Here is a 23,749-nt window from a genome sequence, read left to right on the forward strand (position 1 = left end):
TATTTATTTCATTTGTACATAGGTTGTAAACATACTGTAATTACACAGGTCTGAAGTCTATGCTATTATAGATTTAAGCTGAAGAGTTGGAGATGCAAACAGATCTCGATCAAAGTCAAATCGGTGCCAGAGAAAGAAAGTGGAGGAGATCACGGTGCCTGGGCTCAGCGGAATCAATCAAATGAGCCCAAACACTGGGAGCCACTAATCCTTCTAATCCTAAATGATCACGGCCAAGGAAGGTAATATGTGTAAGGCAGCGCAGAATCACAAAAAGAGCGCTAATCATTTCTTCTGTCAGACAGCCAACAATACAATATAGATATCCACCCCGACATTTTTCAGAATCCAGTTTTAATATTTTTGAATGAACAATTTCAAGGCACATGAAAACATTTGTACATTGTTACAAATAAGAAAATTGACAGTGGTTTGTTTTTTTTGTCAATTTTGAAACAATTGGACAAATTTAACTCCACAAAAAAAAAATCTTTGTAAGTTAGCCATCACAAATCATTTTTGAACTGGATCGTGGTTGAAGAGCCACATTTTTAAAAAGCAACTGAGGTACAATATAACATCTGGGGGAAGAAAGTTTGAAAGAATAAGCCCTTTCTTGCAATATTTATATTACTATCTCATTTGATCATGGCTTTATATCCTGATGGGCATACCAACTAGTGTGTCATGGAAAAAGACAAAATGCTTTTAGAGTAATGTGCCAGTTGTGTTAGCTCCCATAACAATCAAATATTGAAAGTTATATTATTTACAAAAGGATAATCTTCTACTTAGAAATTGGAAAGTTTTTAAAATACATATTTCTTAGCAAATTTGTTTTGTTTTTTAACACACATCAAATATATTCATTGGATTTATTTCTATGTCGTTTACCGGGTACTTATTTAAACTCCAAGAGCCGGGGCACATGCAAGATTTTAGAATGGATTCGGAAAAGGAACAATATTGTACACAATAATAATAATAATTACAGTTTTATCAAAAAGCACTTTTTGTAGCACCTTGAGTGTTTTGTGATTCTGCACAAAGCACCTCTGTGGTTGTATTCAGAGCAGCACCTGGAGCATCCAGAGAGGGAGGCGTGGTGGGAGGGGAAGGACAAGGGAGGATTGGGCTTGGGGTGAGTGGATCCTCTCTCTGTTGCTGAAAGTGCGTCACTGTCCGCCACGGCATCAAATGTCCTTTTCCTGATGTCACTCCCACTAGTACATGTAAGTTAAAGTCATGTGATTCTGGCCCTACAAGGGCGAGGAGTAGTTTCCCCTGGTCAGCGCTTTCATGACAGGGCCTAGGGGCACTCTTCTTCTCTGGGCTTGAGTAGATCTTCTCGGCAACAAAAGAAAACACAGGTTTTTTGCTTCGCAGGGAGAGAAGGTAAAGGTTGTCGGATCTCAGCATGTGGGTGTTAATATGTACCCTCTGACCCTGTCCTTCAGCGGGGAGTAGGGGTGTGTCTAGCCGAGGAAACAGACAGGGCCGACCTCGAAGCCAAACCTCTGGTTGGATTCCCCAAAGTCATTCAGCATGACGTCAATGATGGGCAACTGGTCGATGCGGGGAGTGTTGATCTCCATCACCGTCTTTGAATAGCCCTGTTTCAGCTGTGAACACAAAGGGTAGACACTCATTTAGTTAAGGCGGGCCGTGTGGTTCACAAAATATCTTTGGCGACTTTTAAAATAAACATGTTTGTTTCAGATTTTTTTCTGTAAAAACCAAAAAAATCCTAATCACCTTGAAATGGCAGGTAGAGAAAATTGATGAATTGATAGAGAGACATAATATAGTCCTATCTAATCTAAATTAATGAACAGTTAAGCTTGTGAATATCTTGGTGGAATTTTCCCCAAATATACATTTTGAAAACAAGCTACAAAATGTAATATCTCAGAAACTGGTGTTCACTGTTGCTAAATTGATTCATCAACTATGTAATACTGGGCTACACGGTGGTGTGGTGGTTAGCACTGTCGCCTCACAGCAAGAAGGTCCTTTGTTCAAATCCCGGCTGGGGCCTTTCTGTGTGTGCATGTTATCCCCGTGTCTGCGTGGGTTTTCTCCGGGTAAATGCTTGTATTAGGTTAATTGATTACTCTGAAATTGCCCATAGGTGTAAATGATTGTCTGTCTTTGTTCGTCTATATGTGCCCTGCAATAGACTGTGGTCCAGGGTGGACCCCGCCTTACGCCCGATGTCAGCTGGGATCGGTTCCAGCCCCCCGCGACCCCGACAGGGACAAGTGGTTAAAAATGAATGAATGAACTTTTAATACTTTTTAAGGGCCCCACGGACACCCTGCCAAACTAAAAAATGTTCCATTCAATATAATGACAAACTTACAAATCCAGCAAATCTTCACATTAGAAAGGCTGAAACAAGTGAATGTTTAATTTCCCATTTAAAATGTTTAACGTAACCAATTATTTGATAATCAAAAACGTTGTTGATATACTAATCAATCAATCATATAAGCTCTACATTCCAAATGAATTAAATGCCATTAAATACTGTAAGTATAGTGCGTATCAGATTCTACTCTTGAATCCATCAATTCTTCTGGTCTGTAGGCTACCTGCATGAACATTGTTGTATGACATTTTTCTACATATTCTAGTCTACATATTTGTGAAGATTAATGGGATTTCGAAGAAAAAAGCATAATTGCAACTGAAAGTTAGAAAACAAGTGTTTACCGAGCAGCCATCCGTCAAAGGCTTGATGAAGGGATTATTGTCGTAAGACATCTCCTCATCGTTGGAGCCCAGGAAGCGCAGCGCCTTGTCATAGTTGTCAGCCTTGGCGTCGTACCAGGCCACAGACTGATGGCAAACGTAGGTGAAGTTCTGCCGTGCCGAGGAGCTCAGCAGCTTCAGGAAGGTCATCTGCACTGTGTTGATGGTGTTCTCTGCCATGTCATTATAGTTCAACTGGGGACAGAGACATGGAAGGAAAGAAGGAACAGGATGGATAAATAAAAGGATGGAGCGAGGAGGGGCGAGGGATGGTTAGAAAGAAGGAAATATGAGGAGGTAAATAGGAAAAGGAAGGACGAGAAATGTAATGGACGGAGATGTATGAAGGAAGGAAAGAAATAGAGAGATTGTTGAGAAATAGTTACCGTAAATCAGACAAAGTGATAAAGCTGCAAAATTGAAAAACGTATCTAAAAAGGATGTGAACATTTACTGGGAGGTGATATAAAGGACGATAAGCAAATAAAAAGTCATGTGGGTTGACTCACAATTTTTCCTCGTTTAAATTCACTGAACCATGATCCTGGAGCCTCCTTGGGCCAGTTGGATATTCTAACCTATAATAAATAATAAACAGCAGAAGAAATAAAGTTAACCACAATTAGATAACTTTAAAATGTGTCACTATTGCAGCAGCTGCACACAGATCTAGATAGCTGCAGTGAGCTCCTACATAAAGAAAACACCATTTGATTCAGGTCTCATGCTGTATTTAACATGTGCTAACATTTGCTCCTTTGTTACTTACTCCTGTGGATTTCTTATCTGGGTAGATGCACGTTTCTCCGCCTGCTGTGAAATTACAGAACACTTTAATGGCGTCTCCTATGCAGCCTTGGTTTGGATCGATCCAGTATTCACCTGCGAGAGAAACACAGCCATCACACAGAGCCACGTCGGGGGTAAGAAGCACAGATTTGGCCTCCTAGGGAGTGAACACTGTCGCTATTATCTACTGTTTTCATCCCCACAGCCCAACTAGAACAGAAGACAGTGTCAGGTCTTGCGTATTCAAAAGGTGATTGTACTGTATGTTCTTACCATAGGTGTAGATTTAGTCTAGAGCTGCAACATGTAGTCTAATAATCAATAAGTTGATGGAAAAATAGTCATCTTTTAAATACATTTTTAGTCAGTTAGACAGAAACATTGATGGTTCCTGGTTTTAAAATGTGAGAATTTACTTATAATCTTACAGTCTAATAATACATTTGAGCGTATTTAAAAAAAAATACTCTTCTGATGTATTATTTTATAGCTCAAACCATTAATTTAGAAAATAATCAGCAGTCAACATAATCAACAGATGAATGGCAAATAAATAATTGTCTCAAAAGACACAGTAATGTCTTTGGTTAGCCATACACTCTGAAAAGAGAGAATACTTCTTCCTGTATTCATATCAATCAAGCAACTAAATAACAAATCAATATGATGATATTGGTTTCTGTAACAAAAACAATCTAAATGTAAAAAACCTGTGCTATTAAAGCATTATTATTTATTGTGTCAATGTTAATTCGAGTATAAACTCGTTCTCCTTCCTACCATCTGGGTAGTCAGGCTGGCTGAGGTGCAGGTCGTTGCAGGTCCTGGCAGGATTGTCTTGGGTGCCCATGGGGAACTTCATGCGCTCAATATCCTGTTTGAGGTTGTTGAGGGATCCAAAGACATCCTCCATTCCATCCATACCGACGCCACCTACGCCGTAGTCTGCCAACGCCTCGTCTCCCTGCATCTCAGCCTGCCGCCTGGTCTTTCTGGAGTGCTGGATTGGCAGCGGCTGGATGATGTCACCAGGTGGACCCTGCAACACGGAGGTTCATGTTAAGCACATTATTGCTATTGATACATTGTTATCATGGGATGTTTTTCAAAGCGTGTACAGCCTTTTCCCATCCTAGGGTAGAAGAGGCTCCATGCTCAGTACTCTTCATACAATGATTATTAGAACTTCTATTTAATCTGCCACTTATTTCCATGATTGATTGTTAAGTCAAAAATGTGAAACAGGCTTCATGATTTTCCACAGTCAAAGATAACTAGCCTGACATAACCAGACTAATCGCAAATGCGTATTAGTCTTGACCCTCTGAGTTCATTTTTGATTTCCAAGGGGTGTTATCAATGTTGTAGAGCAAAATGCTTCTAGAGGCAATTGGATTGACCTACAACCAATCAGAGCCATGAAACAGCGGTGCATTCTCAAATTACAGCTAAACAGGACATTACAATGTGCCTCTGAAAACATTTCTGTTACGCTACATAATACGGCCCGCTCACTCCCCCCCAGTTACTGGGAGTTACCCAGTAACTACAGGGTAGCGGGATCACGGTTATCCCCTCCTTAGTGTGGTTAAGATTAGCCAGTCTGTATGGGAGACGGGCCAGACATATCTGACAGAACAAATGAAACATGAGTTTTGCAGATTCGGCTGGTTTCCAGGCTACAACAAAACATCTTCAATTCAAAGTGTCTTCAGACTAAAACCCAAAGGACCAAAATACTTTCCTTGAAAAAAAAAATGAAACAATTTATCAATAATTAGAATATTTGCTGATTCATTTTCTGAATTGTTTCAACTCCAGTGACTTTTCTGACTTGTTTCAACTCCAGTGAGTACAGATTTAAACATAGCCACACAGTTCGCAGTTGCACATTTTGAGTACAATTGTATAATGATGCTTGGATTGAACTATTAATTGAATGATAATTAACTGGTAACTTACAGGCGCTCCAGGTGGTCCAATCAGTCCAGTGTCTCCCTTCTGACCGGCTGAACCCTGACAGGAAACAAAGTATCATGGACATAATTAAGATGAAAGCCATTCTCATAAAACACTTGAACACTTGGCAATGAAATTATCATGACACCGAAAAGGATGAAACACAACTTACACTTGAGCCCTTGGAACCTTTCTGTCCGACGGGGCCCTGTTGAAGAGGAAATATATGATATATGAATAACAGCTGTGATGTAAAAAAAGTGGAAACATGAGGGAACATCCATGAGAAATAGAACTTACAGAAATACCAGGGGGACCAGGAGGGCCAAGAGGACCTTGGGGACCACCAGAACCCTTAAAATAGAGCATAGATAATTATTATCAGTCAGACTGCAATTAACAGATGTCTCATTTAGGATTGTACTCTATGCATTTAGGAACAGGAGATTGTGTTTGAAATGTTGCTTTATATATGAATAACTTTCAATATAGACGTATCAGAATAGGGCAAATGCATGCAAAATGTACAATAACATTAAATGCAAAATTCAATTAAATTCAATTTTATTTATAGTGTCGAATCATAACCAAAGTTATCTCAGGACACTTTACAAATGGGTCCTACTGTAATGTATTCAATCACAACCAACTACAAAAAAAATGTAAAAATAATGTGTTAATGTGCAAATGATCTCAGAATCAATGATTTGGACGGCAGAAATGTGTAAAAGTATTTTCTCGTCATCTCTGAATATTTCACTGAACGTCCATGAACAATAACACCCAGCCCCAATTACAGCAATAGCTTATATTTGTGATAAAATAAACTTTAAGCAAGATTAACTTTCCCCCCTATGTATGGTGGACTGGTGGGAATTTAATCTCGAAGTCAGAGAAAGTCACTCTTTAAAAAAAAATATGTCTGTGCAGTGCTATGACTTTATGAGATTCACATTCCTGCGGAGACAATGGAGAAGATGTTTTAATAAAATATACTCTGCCTGACACTTACACCATCACCCTTGCCGCCTGCAGTACCCTGAGGTCCAGGCAGCCCTCGGTCTCCTTTCTCTCCAGGCTCACCAGGAGGTCCAATCAGACCGATAAGACCCGGATGACCCTGGAGCAGCCAGAGAAGAAAATAAAGAACAAAAATGAGACCAAAGCTTGGAAACAAATTTAGAGAGCAAAACAATATTTATACCAATTATGCATTTGACAAAAAGTATTTTTTGTAGCTACTAAAGTTTAATTTCTGTTAATTTATCATCTGTAAAAATGGAAGCAGGGAAACAGAAATGCTAATTCATCTGCAAGTTTATGCACAATGTCTGGCGAGACGACCTCAGAACTGTGTTACTTCTGCTTATAAATAATTAGAGTGTTTATAGTGGTTGTCATATTTAACAATGGTGGTCTGTCGCAGCACCTGCTGCTGGGCAGAGTTATGGTTATCTGCATCTGACTACTGCATGCTGGCATTTAACCAATGACCATTACAGTGATGATATTATTGGACTTATACATATTCATTAACTGCATTAAATCACTGTGTCAAAGCGGAGAGCAGAAGCTTTCTTCATCCTTAGCGGGAGAGGCTGAACAGAAAGATAGAGGCAATAGGCCCAGATGTTTGCTCACTTTGGAAGCTACAGATAAGGTGCATAGGCAGATATGAGGAATACACAATAAAGCAATTTGAGATTAGCATCGTAATAATGTCTTACCTTCTCTCCCTTCCATCCAGAGTCACCTTTCATACCAAGAAGTCCAGGGGGTCCCTGCGGAGGGAAACAATCAGTTAGTGAAGCATAACTCACAGGGAAATGAATACATGATATTTAACAGTGACAGGCTCACAGATCTCTGCCTTCATGGTCACATTTTAGAGGCTGGAAATAACAAATGTTTGCGCTTAAAAAAATGACTAAAGCCATTATTCAGTTATCAAAATGATTGCTAATTAATTTTCTGTCAAATGATTATTCAACTACTAAATAGAGCTCTACAACACTGTTGTTGATCACACCAAAACTGTTTATAGTATATGTATATGTATATTTTATATACAGTTTTTTTTGGCAGATGACCAATGTTCTTTAATGTCTAAAAAGCATGCAGACCTTTTGAACAGGGACTAGGCGGGCAGTGCTGCAGTATCAGCAGTCAGCACATCTTTTCACTTACAATACAATAACTACAGCTAGTTCTTTTAACTGAGTAGGTGGACAAGATGTCTTACTATAGGTCCAGGAGGGCCGTCTTGACCGGAAGCACCAGGCAGTCCTTGCTCACCCTGAAAATAAAGACAAAATAATTATAGTATTTGGCTAATAACATGAGAATAATCGAAATACTAGATTTTATACTACACTGTGTATTTAAAGAAGCAATACATCTTTAAAGGTATCCATTATATTAGAATGTTAGTTTTAATAACTAATAATAGCTTAACTAGCATTCATTTCAACCATGTCATTTCCTTTATAAAAATGAATTCATTTAATTGTAAGATGTGTCACTTCAATCAGGCTATAACGCGAAACCTGTGACTAAAAGTGACATTTTTTTAAGGGCGAATTGTACTCACAACAGGGCCAGGGATTCCACGCAGTCCCTCAGGACCGGTCTTTCCAGCAGGCCCCTGAGGTCCTAGTGGTCCAGTTTTCCCAACAGGCCCCTCGGCTCCAGCTTCTCCCTGTAATATATCAGAACAAAATAACAATAACAATTACTCCCTTTTCACTGTCTGTAGGGCTCATACATGTCTAGGCACTCATAGGTATGCTCCATGGGCAGCTATGATATATATCCGTAGCCTTATTGTCTTAGGGCACGCTCCATTCATCTCAGCTGTTGTACATTCCAAATTTGCTTTTCTATTAAAGGCAACCATCCAGTAACTGCAAAGAGAGACTTGGAGTACACAACATTTGTAAAATTGTCCTTTTTGCAGCTATAAAGCCTGCAAATGATAGCCTGTGTTGATAAAGAGTGAAGGATGAATTTTGTTTTTCTTGGATCACAGCTCAACTCAATCAGAAAAGACAATGTTAAAAACTAGATTTTCCATCGGATGGGGTCTTTAAATGCTGTTGCAATGTGCAAGATCAAATATGCCTCAATTCACCAATGACAACAAGACCTTCTTTATCCAACTTGATAATTAAAGTAATCCTGCATCCGAAAGTCACATTGTTCGATATTTTCCAGTGTTTCCCTTCCACAAAAAACAAACAAAAACAACCCAGATTGGAAGGATTCAAGGATTTGCAACATCCCAACAGATCAAACGTTACCAGATCTCATCTAGCAGGAGCGGCGAGTTGTTATGTATTGAAGTTTTAGAGATGTCATATCGACTAGGATGATAGGAGGGGATTAAATTGCTCTGACAACCAATTAAGCCTGGATTTGACACTCTAAGATCGCCCTGCAAGCTTTGTCTTGTCTCCATCAAATCGATTCTAATCCTTTACCTCAATGTGGACAGAATGTGCACTTTGTATATGAACGTGTCTGTGTAAGGGATGGAGAATGACAGAGAACAAAAGAAAGAGTGTGGCTATGTCTGAGATGTGTCAGGTTTTCTCTCTGTGCGTTTCTTTGAACCTCCTTGGAGACAAACTATTTCTTTCAGGTGTGTAAGATTTTTTTGTCAATTTGATGCTTTTCAACTGTGCAAACTCTGTAAAAAAGAAAAAACGACCAAATCCACTGGTAGCCTCAAGACACCTCACTGCCTCCTCTGTGAGACGAATCCATTGATTTTTACAACTATACAGGATCTGAGGTGAACACATAAATGTCCACCTGAGCAGGACACTACAACAGAGGGTTTAAATTGGTTCTAATTGCCCTTTATAGTGTAATTTAGACATCTATGTTGCCACCACGGCATTTAATTAAATTAGTAGATTGTAATTTATAAAGGTCAAGCTAATAGTTGACAACTTACCTTGGATCCCTTTTCTCCTTGTCTGCCCTCTTGACCTGCTGCTCCAACGGATCCCTTAGAACAACAATACATTGCAATTATAGTTTTAACACTAATAACTTGATTAGTATAGCACTTTAAATACAACAAATGCAGCACAAAGGGAAAGTACATGATATAAAATCAGCATAACAACAGGGAATCAATTTAAAATAAAAAAAATTGAAGAATAGCACAATCCACAATCTGGATGGAATTTTTAATGAAGTGTCCATATTTGTGGCATCAGTGGTGATTTACATGTTTAGGGTGAAAGTAGTACTTTGCCTCAAATGCACTTTCTACCAATGGGCACCCAGGTTTCTGGGGTTACAAATAAACACAACAGAACCTACTTTTCATATATATCATTATAATTAATCAACAAACTTAATAACTACACTCCCTCATGTCAAAACATTTTACATAAAGCTGTTGAAAAGAATACTAAAAGGGGAGTTCCCCAGCATCTGCTGACAAGCAGTAATTTCTTTCATATACCTAATAATCGTTCAGCGGATGTACGCTCTGACCTTGAATCTTTTAAAAGAGAGAGGGTTGTGCGGGGGCCAGGCAACATCAGTACGAGCAAATTGCCCTACATACCAAACATACAGAGCTAAAAGCACATCAGCATTTTCACCAAACAGCCTCTGGTCAAAACTTAGTAAGTGGGCTGTCATTTGCCATTAGAAACCATAATCAAATAGACCAAACAAAAGCCACCGGTCTTCAATGTAGGTTATGAGGCCTGGCAACTGTGTGTGTGCATTAGTGAATGTGTGTGTGTGTGTGTGTATGTGAGGCATGTGTGTGCACTGTGGACCCGTGCTCGCATGTGTGCTAATGTAGTCAAGCAACCACATGCATCAATAAGTACTGAACCTGGGCAAATTTTGAAGAGATATTGGAAAAGATACTCTAAATTACCTTGGTGAAGGATGAATAATAGTAGCTTCTGTCACCTGGATAGTATCCCTTGGAATACAAATCGTGGGTCTAAAGAATTCTCACCATATCAACATTTTTAAAATGTATGATCAACTGTCTGAGCTTTGGCGTTTGAATTCATGCTACACAGAGTTGCAGGAAAACAAAAATAATTTCTGGCATTGAAGCACCATCACGAGTATTTATGTTTGAGGCATTTTATAGTGCTACTGAACTCTATCATTATCTTCGAGGCAGGTCTGTAAAGGTATCTTACCACAGACTGCATGGTCATGACAAGCATGAGAAATGAATATGTTTCAGCCACAAGAGGCAATATTTTGTACTTATTTTAAAATATCCAAGGTCAAGAAATATCAATGTAGATCAATTAAACACATTCCTTTATCCCTTATTCACAGTGGTGGAAAAAAAAATCAGATCATCTACTGAAGTAAAAGCATCAATACAGCAATGTATTGATGCTTTTACGCAAAATCCTAATCAAGCAAAACTACACGTGTTATCAGTAACATTGTATTTTAAAGCACAACCATATGAGCCCTTGACTGTAATATATTATTGTATATGATATTTGATTGACAATACCTATAAATCATTACATATGTAGAGTTTTACTATTGAGGTTGGTTAAGGAGAAGCTAGTTTTATTGACCTTAGATACAGTTGCGTAGTTAAAAAACAGCTGTTGCTAAGCTAGGGGTTGCACACCCTCCAGTGGCTCAATAGTGAGGGATCATATGATGATTAATGGGGCAGGAAAGAGGGAAAGCAAAAATTTGTATTGTCTATTCAATTTTAAACTAATCTTTGTTTTTTCTGGGATAAAATAGGGTTACGTTTATTTATTTCGACCTCAAACAGTTATTTCAGTGAAACAGTTCAGAAGGGAAATCTTTCTTTGGTGGAACTGCTGACAACTAACAGACATCTTAAACATGACAAGGGGTCCCAAGTAGACATTGTTTTGTTTTTTTTGGAGTGTAACAGCTCACAAACCCCAAAGGTTGGGGACCATTATTAAATCTTTAGCAAGTGAATGTAGTGTGCTATACAAGCTTATACTATTTGATAAAGTAAAATTTTGCTTATTTATGATCTCAGGCATATCAACAGTGTTTATCATACCTATATTTTTATGACATACAAGAGCTGCATGGTATGTGTACTGTGCAAGATGTTTGCATTAATATACAGAGATGGCAGCAGAGCTGGTTGATTCTGATGCTCTGAAGGATAAGTTACACTTTACTGACTCTCGTCTGCTTCAGTACACAATACAAAACGAATTCACTTACATTTTCACAGTTTCTATCCTCTCTTGTCAGATTGTACCAGCCTTTAATAAAGTACACTGCAGCGTGCTTTACTGTTAACAGTAAAACATTATTAATTATTATCGGTAAAAAGAAATGCCACGCCTGTGAAATTAAATTTCAGTTAAAGTCTGATGTGACAGAGAGGGCATTGAGTATTGAGAAATTAAAGTGACAAGTTAATTTCCTGACGTTAGCAGCAGCAGCAGCAGCCGCTGTCCAGCTGCTTTCACATCACTATAAGTCAAACTCACAATATGTCCATATTCTCTTCCAGGATGATCTCTGTCTGCAATTACTGTCTTTTCCAGATTCTCAGTTTAACTGATGGGCATCATGTATATAATTTAAATTCCAAACGTATCATAAATGTGTATCACCCCACAGTGGGTAATAGCTGGCTAGCCTGTAAGAGCATTGTGAATGTAAAAATAGAAAACATCTCGAGAGTTTTGCAGAAGTATCATCTAATGCATCGTTTTGGAAATGTACTCACCCTTTTGCCTGGAGGACCTGGTACTCCAGCCTCACCAGATGGACCTGGAGGGCCCTAAAATAGAGTAGATGGAACACTTACTGTAACTGCACTTCACAAAAACTGAAGAGTTTAGTTACATAATAACAGATCTCTACATTTGTAAAAAAAAAAAAGAAAGAAAAAAAAATTGGTATTTTTTCCCCAATTTTACCATATGTTGCTGTCTGCTTCACTTTACACATGATACAGTGCAGTTTAACATGTAACATGGTTTTAAATGGCACCGCTAATGTAAAACTTGCATTTTCCCTACATATTTTCTAGAATTTCAATGTTAAAGACAACCCATAATCACATTACGAGGTTTGCACAATGCTGCTGAATAAAACTATTTTGCATTCAGCTTACTGCACACATTAAGGGATTCATCTTGCTGGATTCTTGCACATCATTGTGAACATGGAAAATTAATTTTAGTGGCAGGGTGTGACTGGCTCTGGCTGGATCATTTTGATTTATTGTCCAGACAAGTATTTACAATTTCAAATCCCCGTTAGACTTACAGGTTGTCCGGCCTCTCCATCGTCTCCTTTGTCACCCGTTGAGCCGTCAAGACCCTTCAAACAATATACACAAATGACAACATTAGTCAGCACATCACAGCTGATTCTATATTAACGACATGAATCATCCTACACACAATGGGAAAATCAAGAATGACACATGTTAAAGGGGGAAAAAAAGAATGTAATTTATTGCTACTTGCTGAATGGTACAACATTCTAAACGTAAGATTGATTGAGGGATAAATGTAGCACTTACAGCAGCACCAGGCTCACCAGGGGGACCAGGGTCTCCTGGGAAGCCGACGGGACCCTGCAGACAGATCGAGACACTGAGAAGACTGAGCTTGACATTGTGTCAACAAAATGTGTGACAGCAGACAGCTCAGCAGAGAAATATGACACGGTGATTCTGCAGCCGACAGCTTTAATAATGCATCAGTCTTGGCTGTGTGTGTGTGTGTGCGTGTGTGTGACAGTGGAGGTGACATACAGGGTTGCCCTTGGGGCCGTCATCTCCAGAGGGTCCGCGGGCACCGGCGGGTCCAGCAGCTCCGGGTGGGCCGGTTTCTCCCTTCTCACCTGTCTCTCCTCTGGGTCCCTGAGGAGAAATGCATCACAGGCTTGTCACCATGAGGATCACATAAGGGCCATCTACGCTTCTTTGACAAAAGCGTGCTTAATAAGGCACACGACATATGTGTTATCAAATCTGTCACTCCAACTGGCATCAAAACCTGCGCCAAACTGGCCCTAAGAACTCAGAGTAAAAAAAAGAAAGCAAAATGAAGCTGCTAGTGAATTCTTCTGCTATAGTTTCATTTTAAAATCACATTCTGATCCATTCAATTATTACACTAAATATACTTATCATTACGCTTTCTGTTTTTTTCTTCTTTTTGCTCTAAATGTTGGACTTGCATGGGGAAGTATATCTGTTCTTTCACTCTGATTAGGTTATTAGACTTGTTTGTTGTGTTTTCAGTGCCTTATGGCGCGTGGCATTTACAGAAATAAATACTGTGACTTATTCTAGTAATAGCAGCAGCAGTGACTTAAAGTGTTGCCTCTGAGAGCAGCAGTTGGAGCATAATTACAAGCCCAGAATCGTTAGTTGGCCCATTAGAGCAGAGCGCTTCTCTAGTTGATGCCACCTTCGAAATTGACCTCGATGTGACGTGCAACGCCGGCTCTATCCGTCACCGTAAACAGAAACACGGCAGCACGTGGATACGTCGATACAAGCTGATGGACTCAGACTTTAAGGAGGGTGACTGGCCAATACCTATAACTAAGGTGAAGCATCCCTGATCTAGACCACCAGTGCTAACCTGGATCAATAGAACTGCTCTAATATGTGAATACTTCATCATGATTTATACCACTGGAAAGTAAAAAGCAGGAGCACTTTTGAAGGCAAACATCTTACACTGCAATATGAAACTAATGTTGTGCATATTATGTGAATTGATGCAGGTGACGCCCTTGTCAATTAATGTTAAATGAGTTATAGAAATGTCCTTTCATTTAACACTAATTTTGGAGACATTAAATGCAATTGTGGAAAAACTCCATGCTATTGTGATGCTTTTGTCACACATAATAACTCCTTTATATCAGTCTCGTATAGGAGGTTAGATTGATGACACCTCCAACAGGGGAGGTGACCAAATCTGGCTGAGCTAATTATCTGCTGAAAAGCCCTCAGGCTGGGTTTCACAGCGTTTCATGTGAATATTACTCGTTGCCAGTCGTTATATAACAAAGACGTAGACAGAGTTCTAGGTAACTAAAATAGTATTTTGTAATCCAGACAGTTAAAGCATTCTACTGTGACATCCCACGCTATGCAGGATCCCAGTTAATAAACATGAAAATAAAATAAATAGTACTTCGGTTATTCCATATATATTCCATTTTTGACATAATTCACTCGTGCATCCCACAGAACAGATACACTTCCATTATATTAAATGCATCAATCCACTGTGACAATGCATCATGAAGATACCCTGTGCTACTTTACGCTTCAAGTCTATTTTTGTCACGTTCAGTGAATCTGCAGACGGCTGTTTAAATCACACAAATATTCCGCTGTATGTGTGTTTTTAACTTATGAACTGCATCTACATTGATTGATCAGCTCCCAGTCTGTCTGAGTGCGTGTCTGTGTCACTACAGAGAGATGAACCTCACTCGCTATGGTGGGCGGGGAAATAAAGTCAATGAATCCGTACATATAACACGATTGTGGTTTGGTACATTTCTGCTGTCAGCCAGTCTGGTGAAGGTTAACCAGCTCCTGTCCACTCAGCTCCCCAGGAGCTGCTGCTAATGAACAGCTAGGACTTTTAAAGAAGACGGAGGTGTGGGATAGATGACAGAACGTTATGCTCTGCTCACTTCTCGCGTCCAATTGGGATTAAAAGTAAACAAAAGAAGAACAAAATATCCTGTTTTCATCAAGAGAGTCCGGCCCATAGATACAGAAACAAAGATCCCTCATTGGCTGCTGTTTGTCTATGTTTGGTCTAGACCCTTTGGGGACGGTTTCTGCTGGCAGCTAGGTTGCCGTGGCAGCTAGGTTGCCATGGTAACGGACGTAAACACAAACGATTCAAGACTAGTTCACTGCCTCCGACAGTGCCAACAAATGTTTATATTAGTCTAGCTGACTAGTTGGTGAAACCCGTAGCCTGCAGTAATATGGATGTAAAATCCAGAACACCTCAAGTGTCAAATATGAAACATACCCTAGCTGCACTGATATTCTACTCACAGACAGAACTTTTAAACAGTCACAATGGCATACTATATGGGATGAATTGTACACAAGGGCGCATACTATTGAATTGTGTGTCGTTCTACTTGTCCACTTGTGTAAACAGCACTTGAATGCATGTTTAAATGATCGGTTATCTTGTTTTTGAAGATAAAAATGCTATCTGAAATGAAATCATAAGTATTTTAGCGTATCACTTTACTTACTCCGATACCAGGCTCTCCAGATGATCCTGGGTTGCCAGCTTCACCAGTTTCTCCCTGTTAGATCACAGGGAAAATGTGGATTATTACACTTGCAGTAAATAATCCAGTGTTAATAGTGATAGATAGTGTAATTGAAATGGTACTATAAAGGCAGCATCCTGCAGGGCCAGAAAGAGAGACGTTCCAAAAAAAATGTCTTATTTTGAGGCAAAACATACCAAAAGAAAGAGAGGAATGTTTTTTCTTTTTTTCCCTTTAAGGAGCTAAAAAGTGCTGCCAATGGTTCTTACCTTCTCACCAACACCTCCCATTGCACCAATACCACCAGGAGGACCTTGAGCACCCTGTGGATAAATCACAATGAGGATGGTAAAGGATTATCCAAGGATGATCCAGAAAGTGAGAATCATAATAAAAGTTGTTGGTTGTTTTGGCAAAACTTTTTTTATTTTTAATTACAAGTTCAACTGAGCCTGATAAAATAAAAACAAACAATCAGACTTACATTGGCTCCGCTGTTACCCTGAGGACCTCTGGGACCAGGAGGACCATGTGGACCCTGTCAGCAGAAATAGAAGTTTTGCTCAGTATAGTAGAAGTGCCAATATGGCTTTCTTCATATGAGCCAGAAGCAAAAATAAACGTATGCTCTACTTAACACTGTCAAAAATAAATCCAAAGGATTACTTGGTGCTATAATGTGGGAACCTGAATCAGAAACAGACTTTATTCACCAGGCACATGTGTTCAAGGAACTTAGGTAAAAGTTAAATACTTACATATATACAAAATATAATATATACACCCAAGTTTACAGGGTAGGTGATTTACTCTGTGATACAGACACACAGAATACTGTTGAAATACGTGGGAAATGGGCCTCTACCAAACCAAATCTGTATATTATACTTGTTTTTTCAACTGAACTCACCATCCTTTAGTGCTGTATTGACAGCTGTTTTTTTATTGTAGTCTAAATGTAGTGGAAAAAATAATAAATGCTAGTAGATAAAAAAAAAAAGTGTTCACCAAAAGAAAAAATTTGTTTGTGTCGATTCATCTTTCAAAGACTTCAAAAAATGTTTGCTGCGTGGCTGCAGGAGGTGCCAAACTCAAACTTAAAGTTCAGAACAATCAGTACAATTTTGCACCTCTCTGGGATTACATGAAAACAACAGCAACAGAGGCTGAATCCAAACGTCCATCCACTTGCCCTGCGGACTGAGCACTCACACACCTAGGTCTAACTGTATTATAATAATACATTTTATTTGTTGCTGCCTTTCAGGACACCCTTGGACACCTTACAAAACACTAATAAAAGCATAAATAAAAGCAACACAACTGTTGCACGTATCATGTTTAGTCTGCAGAGGCAAGAAACTGCAAACGCACTGATAGACGTTTGAGCGTACACGGCGATCGCTGCAGAACCTGCCTGTAGTTTTCTCAGACGTATATGTATTTGACATTACACCACAGCTTTTATAGGGCAGGCTGCAATAATGACATGCATTCTGATGACCTCTGTTCTACTCTTCTACATATTTCTGTACCATGAAGTGAAGCGGACTATCTGGAAGTCTGCAGAAAGTCCACCTGAGGATTGTGGATTTGGACTTTGCGGGTGCATTCCCGGAAAGTCTGCGAGTGCTGCAAGTGTGGTGAAGTCAGGAAATTTGGATTCATCCTGAGTTATACATGCAGACAATGTGAACTGCTGCAACGGAGAAAGATTACAGAAAGAGCTGCACCCACCATTGGTCCAACATCTCCATTCTCTCCCTTCTCACCGGGAGGGCCGGGCAAACCCTGCAAAGAAGACAAATATTCTTCAGAACAAAGAAAAGGGTCACGTGAGGTAGCATCTGAGCCAAAACGGCACATTACAAAACCCACCAACAGGAGCAGAAATACATTATTGCTGCTCATTAACAGGTACTTACAGATGATGTGTATTGAATGGTGAACTTTAGGATGCAATGTGAAGGAGAACGCATTAATACAAGCAGACCCCCTGAGTGTAAACGCACAATTAGTCAAAAAGGACACCTATTGTAATCAAAGCATATGGGAGGCTTGGGGATAATCAGCCTGTGTAAATTACTGAGCAGGAGCTCCATCCATCTATGTCCACAGCAAAGTGGAAACAAAGAGGAAGGCGCAGGCAGTGTGTATTATTCAGTTTTGGGATTCAATCATGTTGGACTAAAACGGTTTGAATACATCTTGCGAAGGTGTACGTGCAACCTAAATGAAGGAGCTCTCACTTGCTATCATAGGTTATTGTCTATCTGCGAAATTGTAGTTATTATGTGTTATGTTGATTAAGCTCTGATGATGGAGCATGCATAATCAATAGGTGGGTGGAAAGCAGCAGTAATGATAAGTTACTGTGAAACCAAAATGACATGGATATCGATCATTGAGATCACATATGTGTAGTTTCAGCCCATTTTGTTGATTTAATGTACCTCTGGAATGGCAGAGAAGGCTAATTTATAACAGATTCTGACTGGGACTTTAGTCAGAGTAATAAAGCATGATGGTAGCCAGAATGGAAAAATAAATAAAGTATCAACTTATTTCATGCTTTGTTTGGATGTGACAGGCTATTGTTCAATGCTCGACTTTTTCGGCTTCGTTGTAAAATATATGATGATTTGAAGGCAGGAAAAAATAGCGTTCTGTGAGCAAAATTAACATACACACATGCACATAAATACGCACACAACTGCTCTTTGGCTCGCACATCAGAGAAAAATAAATTTATTTATGATTTGGCATTTGCCTTTATTTTTTTCTCACTAGCCTTGAACTATAAGGACACTCTGGTGTAATAAAATCTGATATTAACTCTCCTCAACCATCCACAACCTCTCCGCTCAGCAAAGACTCCAATATTGCACAGCAAACACAGCTCTAAATTATGGAAGCCTTTCAGACCGAACTGCCATTCATTCCCCATGGTCAAAAATCATTAATGCTACAGATAATTGAATTGAAGAGCTGAGCTTGCAGTGACTGCTGCCATCTATTGAAGGGCAGCTTAGCCAAACAATTAAAAGAGTGAAGATGGAGTGCATTATGCCCAATTAAAAGCCAATTGCACTTAATAACAACATTATCTGGCTCTATTGACCAGCAGGGCTTCTCTCTAATTTCATCCTCAATGAGTCCTTGGATAATTGACTTTAAGATATTCTAAAATGTGCAGTTTCATTATTCATTGCCACCAAAGCAAGTTTCCTCAACTTCAGCTCATTGACGTAAATGAGCCAACGCTCTGCCCTTTTGCTCTACTTTCAGTCCGTTGGAGTTTTGAGGAAAAGAGACCTGAATCAAGCAAAGTAGAGCGGGAAAGTAGTCACGTGAAGCTCTGTCTTAATCTAAGTATTACATCCTTATTGGACAATTAAAGGAAACATAAAATATACTGTATACTGTTCAGTTTGTTTTTTAGACTATGTAACTTTTGCTGAACAGCAAAAAGAAAGGGCAGAAGAGACAGTTACGCTTTGTTCTAGCGTTCGCTATAATGTCATAACAAAAGAAAAGAGTGATCAAGTCGATAAAATGACTCAGCAATGCAATGTCAATTATAACATTTACCTAGTTAGCAAGCCACCATAGGCGACTGGTTATACCCCACTAACTTAACTAAACCCCTGAGTGTATTGAATAAGGGTACATTTTATTGGCTAATGTTTCTCCTTTTTGCAATTTGCAAGAGTGAAAATGTGTTATTTCTTGCCTCAAGAGTTACATACTGGTAGTATTATTCTAATACCAAAGATGGGTGCTAACGCCATTACAAATAAGATAAATAGCCTCAGATCAATGTGTGTTCAAGTGGAAAATAAAACTGCGGGTCACTCTTCTGCACAGCCTTTTATATGCGTACTCCAGGTTTGCGTAGGCAGGGTGTACTGGTGGCTAGAGATACTATTTGTAGGATCACAGGTTGAGATGAAATGGAAGGAAATAAATGTAAGATCGCATGGATCAACATTATGAAATTCTTATATAATTATCAGTATAATTGCTGTTAAAAATGTTCAAAAATGACTGTTACACACCACATTTTATGTTGAAAAACACAAATACTTTGTAAAACCAGCAGTCATTTTTGTTTACCTAATCATTAAACATAATAGCATCTTTTCACAGTGATTTTTCTCCCCCTGCATGTTTTGCAGACAGGCTGACCTGTGATCAAGGTTCCCTCGGCACTCAGACATAGACTCTCTTTGGAGATTAAAAAATCTCCAGAGCACTGTCACTGCCTTCCACCATGTTTTCATTGACACAAAACAAACCCAAGTTGTTGCACCTGCTTCTAGGACCATTGCTAACTTCGCTAGATGCTGAACGGTATTTACAGAGAGTTTGTCAAAGTCCGGCACCCAAACCTGGGTTCAATGATTCAATATTCAATATTTAAAATTTGAAACAATAATGCTAACCGTTGGGGATTTTTCCGTGGTTTATCATTAAACCTGTAACCGTTTCATCCCTAGTCACAGGCTAATGAAGCAAATGTGTCCATTCTAATGTCAAAAGCATCCTTCTTTAGAGTTGCTGCCTCTTTTCTCTAAACCCTCTAGGAAATAAATACTGCATGTGTATTATAATATGTCTATTGTGAGACATGCAAAAGATAAATTAATTCATGCAATACAAAACATTCAAAACATTAGATTGAATAACACGGCTACCCCAGCAGCCGGTCTCTTATTTGGGCCTGTGAGTGCTGCACAGAAGTGGTTTACTGCATGATAATGATGTAGCCTGGGCTGAAAAACCAACAACAGTCTCCCCTCCACCATTAACGGCACGGCAAAATGCCAAATGCAAAATGTTAGCAAAAGTGATGGATTTTGAGCACTGTCTATGCCATGGAAGGTCCTTGAGGGTGGAAAAGCAATATTTTCCCAGGAGCAATGCAAAGTGTTATTAGGAGCGGAGGTTGCATTAATAAATTATGCTCTGTTTTGATGTAATGTAAATGATGTAAGGAGAGGTGAAATGTTGTAGGTTTAAGGGGTGTGGAAAAACTCATTCTGCTCCAGCCGGCTCTGACAGAGAGAAAGCGATGTGCATACCTACTAGTCTTAGTTCAACCTGATCTGGTTGTCATGTGTTCAGAGGAGAGAAAGGGAATGTATATTAAAGACTTACCTGCAGTCCGATGGGTCCTGGTAGACCGGGGAATCCTCTGGCTCCTTCGTCCCCTTTCTGGCCAAACATACCCTGCTGTCCTCTCGGTCCAGACTCACCATCAGTGCCCTGTGGGAGATCAAAGCTTGTTACATCTAAACATCTTTATTCTGTTCCCATTAGCCAAAGCTTCGGCAAATGCAAGTCCACAAACACTGGTATCTATGAGGAATTTCTCTTAAGGGATTTCTTTGCCCACTTAATCCTTTTCAAGGTTATGGAGTATATCCATGCTCAAATGGTAGAGGGTGGGTCGATGCCTTTATTCAAACACAGATTAGGACAGACAGTTACCTTAATGCCTTTTCTGAAGGTCATTTTATAGCAATGTAATCCAGCCATCAATTCTCTGTACCTATATATTTTTGTTCAGGGTGAGAGGGCAGGAGCTTTTCCCAGCCTGGACAGGTCAGCAGTCTATCTCAGGGCTGACGCATAACCAGACATCTGCTCTCACAGACCATTTAGTGTTTAGAGTCAAATCTTTTAAACAGGGAAGAGTATTTGAACATTTGGAGGAAAACGGAGATTAAATACAAAAGAGGACAAGGGTGAGGCAACTGTTCCAGCCCTGGATCCACTCTCCGTCCTCAGGGGAACGCAGGATACAGGACTATATAGCCAAAGGGCAATGGTAAACAGTGTATGTGAAACGCTGACGCTCACTTCATCTGTGAAGTCAGAGGTTTGCAGGGCTACAGAGGATGGAAAGGGGAGACTACAGGGAAGGAGCGAAGTGCTGACAAACTGGGAGTATTCAGTTCAAACGAATGTCAGCACTTGAAAGTGCTTGTGGAGTTCTTGCTGAGCCCTGGGACATGTAGGCAGCCTCAGGCTCGGGTAGTGAATGCAGAGCAGTTTAGAAGGAAATATTGGGTGATTACAGGTAGTGTGAGCAAAGCTTTGAACTGAAGAGTTGGAGACAAGGTGGACTAAAGTTTGAAAAGACTATTTTAAAAAGTCAAAAATCTGACTGCCCTGACAGCTCCTCAGGGAAATTGGAATCAGGAGGGAGTGTGCCTGTAGAGCGTTTGAACTTTAATGCTACTTTAATGATTTGTCACTCATTGTAATACCGCATGCACAACACACTCCACATTTGTGTTGACGCGGTGGAGCACTTTGTTTAATGGATTTAGATGAAAGCACCAAAACAACATGGAGGAAAGCCTGGAACATTTATCATGACCAAAATGCAACATTTTGATGGCTTGCTAATGATTAGTGGAATGATTCTACAATGGAAAATGTTACGTATATATGGTCAAAGGATTTGCAATTAAAGTTACATTATAATGACCATTATAAAAAAATCAGAAGAAGTTGAAATAGTTTTCTCTTGTCTAAATAATGCCAAAATATTCAATCCGAGATATCCCAGATCCAATGTCCAGCAGATCAAGCTGTCACAAGGGGCCACTAGTCCATTGTCAACCCTCCAGTGGATTCAGTGACTTCTGGTTTCCGTTAACCAGACATTGGGCCTCATGCAAGAACCACTCGTTCGAAAAGATTCCTTCTTAAGTGGCTTGTACGAATGATTTAGAACTGACTCGTATTTTGAATTTTCTCTAAGGTATGTACAGAAATCACAAGTGGTCCAGACCTGTTACAGTAGTTATGAACAGTTAATGTATATTTCATTACTTTCAAGGAAGGACATGATACTGCTCAAAACTGAAATTAATATAATATAATTCTAAATGTATTCCTATTGCCTAATGATATCATCGTTTTTTGAATTGGGCACATTACAATATCAATACGAACAGCTAAAACTGCAAAATGGCTTAAATGATTTGGCCCCCTTCCCCGTCGCCTTGCTGCGAGACGTTTCGTTTAGTATTGTTTTGTTTGTTTCATAAACAGCAATCGTTATTTTACAAGCAGGTCATATTAACTCCGCTGATAACTCCGATGAAAATGATAGACTTTCCTTTATGGATCTCTGAAATCAGGATTTCAATAGGACGCATGGAGCAGGACACAGAGCTTTATTATTGGGGTGTTACTTATCCTAATTTACCTACAATTCTCATGAACGCATGCTCGTTAAAGCACAGATGGCATCATCATGTTTATGCTGGTCATTTACACAATTACCTGATTTAGGAGCGTTGTTGAGTTAAGATAAGAATACAAAAATGTTCTTGAATAAGGCCAAATGTGTGAAGTTGTAAATGCGGTATTAGTCGTAATAAGACAATACTGTGAATGTACAGCAAAAAATACATTCTCCAGAACCGACAAAGCATATTGTGAAACATTGAATTACAGCTGTAAGAGAGCAGAAAGTGCGAGAATCTATGCATTCAACACACATTGAAGTCTCAGCTAGAAAAATGCTTGCGTAGAGGCTTTAATCATCATAAGTCAATGTGTAATTACTTGCACTAAAACTGTGAATGTTTCATTTTTCAGGACTCGGTTGTCATTTTCATATGAATGTATCTGAAATTGGAAGTGTGGCTGATGTAATTGAATGAGATATGATTAGTACCTGTGGGAATAAGTGATGCTTAGGCCTGGAGGCATCACACACAAGCGGAGGAAGGTGTGATTTATGACTCGCTTGAAGTGAATCTTACTTATTAAATGTTTAGATTAATGTCGCTGAAACAAATCTAATTGGTTGTTTGAGAGTTTTTGTTTGATTCATGTTATGTTAGAAATCAGATTTTTTACCACAAGATTTTATGTTCAAAAATCGTTCCTGTACAATATTTATGTCTTTTTATTAGACACTGCTAAATAC

General features: G+C 39.3%; 1 protein-coding gene across 1 annotated transcript in view; it reads right to left on the reverse strand.

The window, feature by feature from the left end:
- col11a1b (collagen, type XI, alpha 1b) overlaps positions 1–23,749 on the reverse strand; it is an 86,529-nt gene continuing 62,780 nt past the window's right edge. Inside the window, exons 46-67 of the mRNA XM_083928108.1 lie at positions 20,956–21,063; positions 17,533–17,586; positions 16,280–16,333; positions 16,065–16,118; positions 15,775–15,828; positions 13,280–13,387; positions 13,046–13,099; positions 12,787–12,840; positions 12,242–12,295; positions 9,461–9,514; positions 8,093–8,200; positions 7,745–7,798; positions 7,230–7,283; positions 6,515–6,622; positions 5,803–5,856; positions 5,675–5,710; positions 5,506–5,559; positions 4,324–4,582; positions 3,524–3,636; positions 3,264–3,332; positions 2,716–2,949; positions 1–1,622 (exon numbers count right to left, since the gene is read on the reverse strand). Coding sequence (XP_083784234.1) covers positions 1,476–1,622; positions 2,716–2,949; positions 3,264–3,332; positions 3,524–3,636; positions 4,324–4,582; positions 5,506–5,559; positions 5,675–5,710; positions 5,803–5,856; positions 6,515–6,622; positions 7,230–7,283; positions 7,745–7,798; positions 8,093–8,200; positions 9,461–9,514; positions 12,242–12,295; positions 12,787–12,840; positions 13,046–13,099; positions 13,280–13,387; positions 15,775–15,828; positions 16,065–16,118; positions 16,280–16,333; positions 17,533–17,586; positions 20,956–21,063 — 1,938 coding nt within the window. The 3' untranslated portion in view covers positions 1–1,475. The remainder of the gene's footprint in view (positions 1,623–2,715; positions 2,950–3,263; positions 3,333–3,523; positions 3,637–4,323; positions 4,583–5,505; positions 5,560–5,674; positions 5,711–5,802; positions 5,857–6,514; positions 6,623–7,229; positions 7,284–7,744; positions 7,799–8,092; positions 8,201–9,460; positions 9,515–12,241; positions 12,296–12,786; positions 12,841–13,045; positions 13,100–13,279; positions 13,388–15,774; positions 15,829–16,064; positions 16,119–16,279; positions 16,334–17,532; positions 17,587–20,955; positions 21,064–23,749) is intronic.

Source organism: Echiichthys vipera (genome assembly GCF_963691815.1).
Source record: "Echiichthys vipera genome assembly, chromosome: 15".
Lineage (NCBI taxonomy): Eukaryota > Metazoa > Chordata > Actinopteri > Perciformes > Trachinidae > Echiichthys > Echiichthys vipera.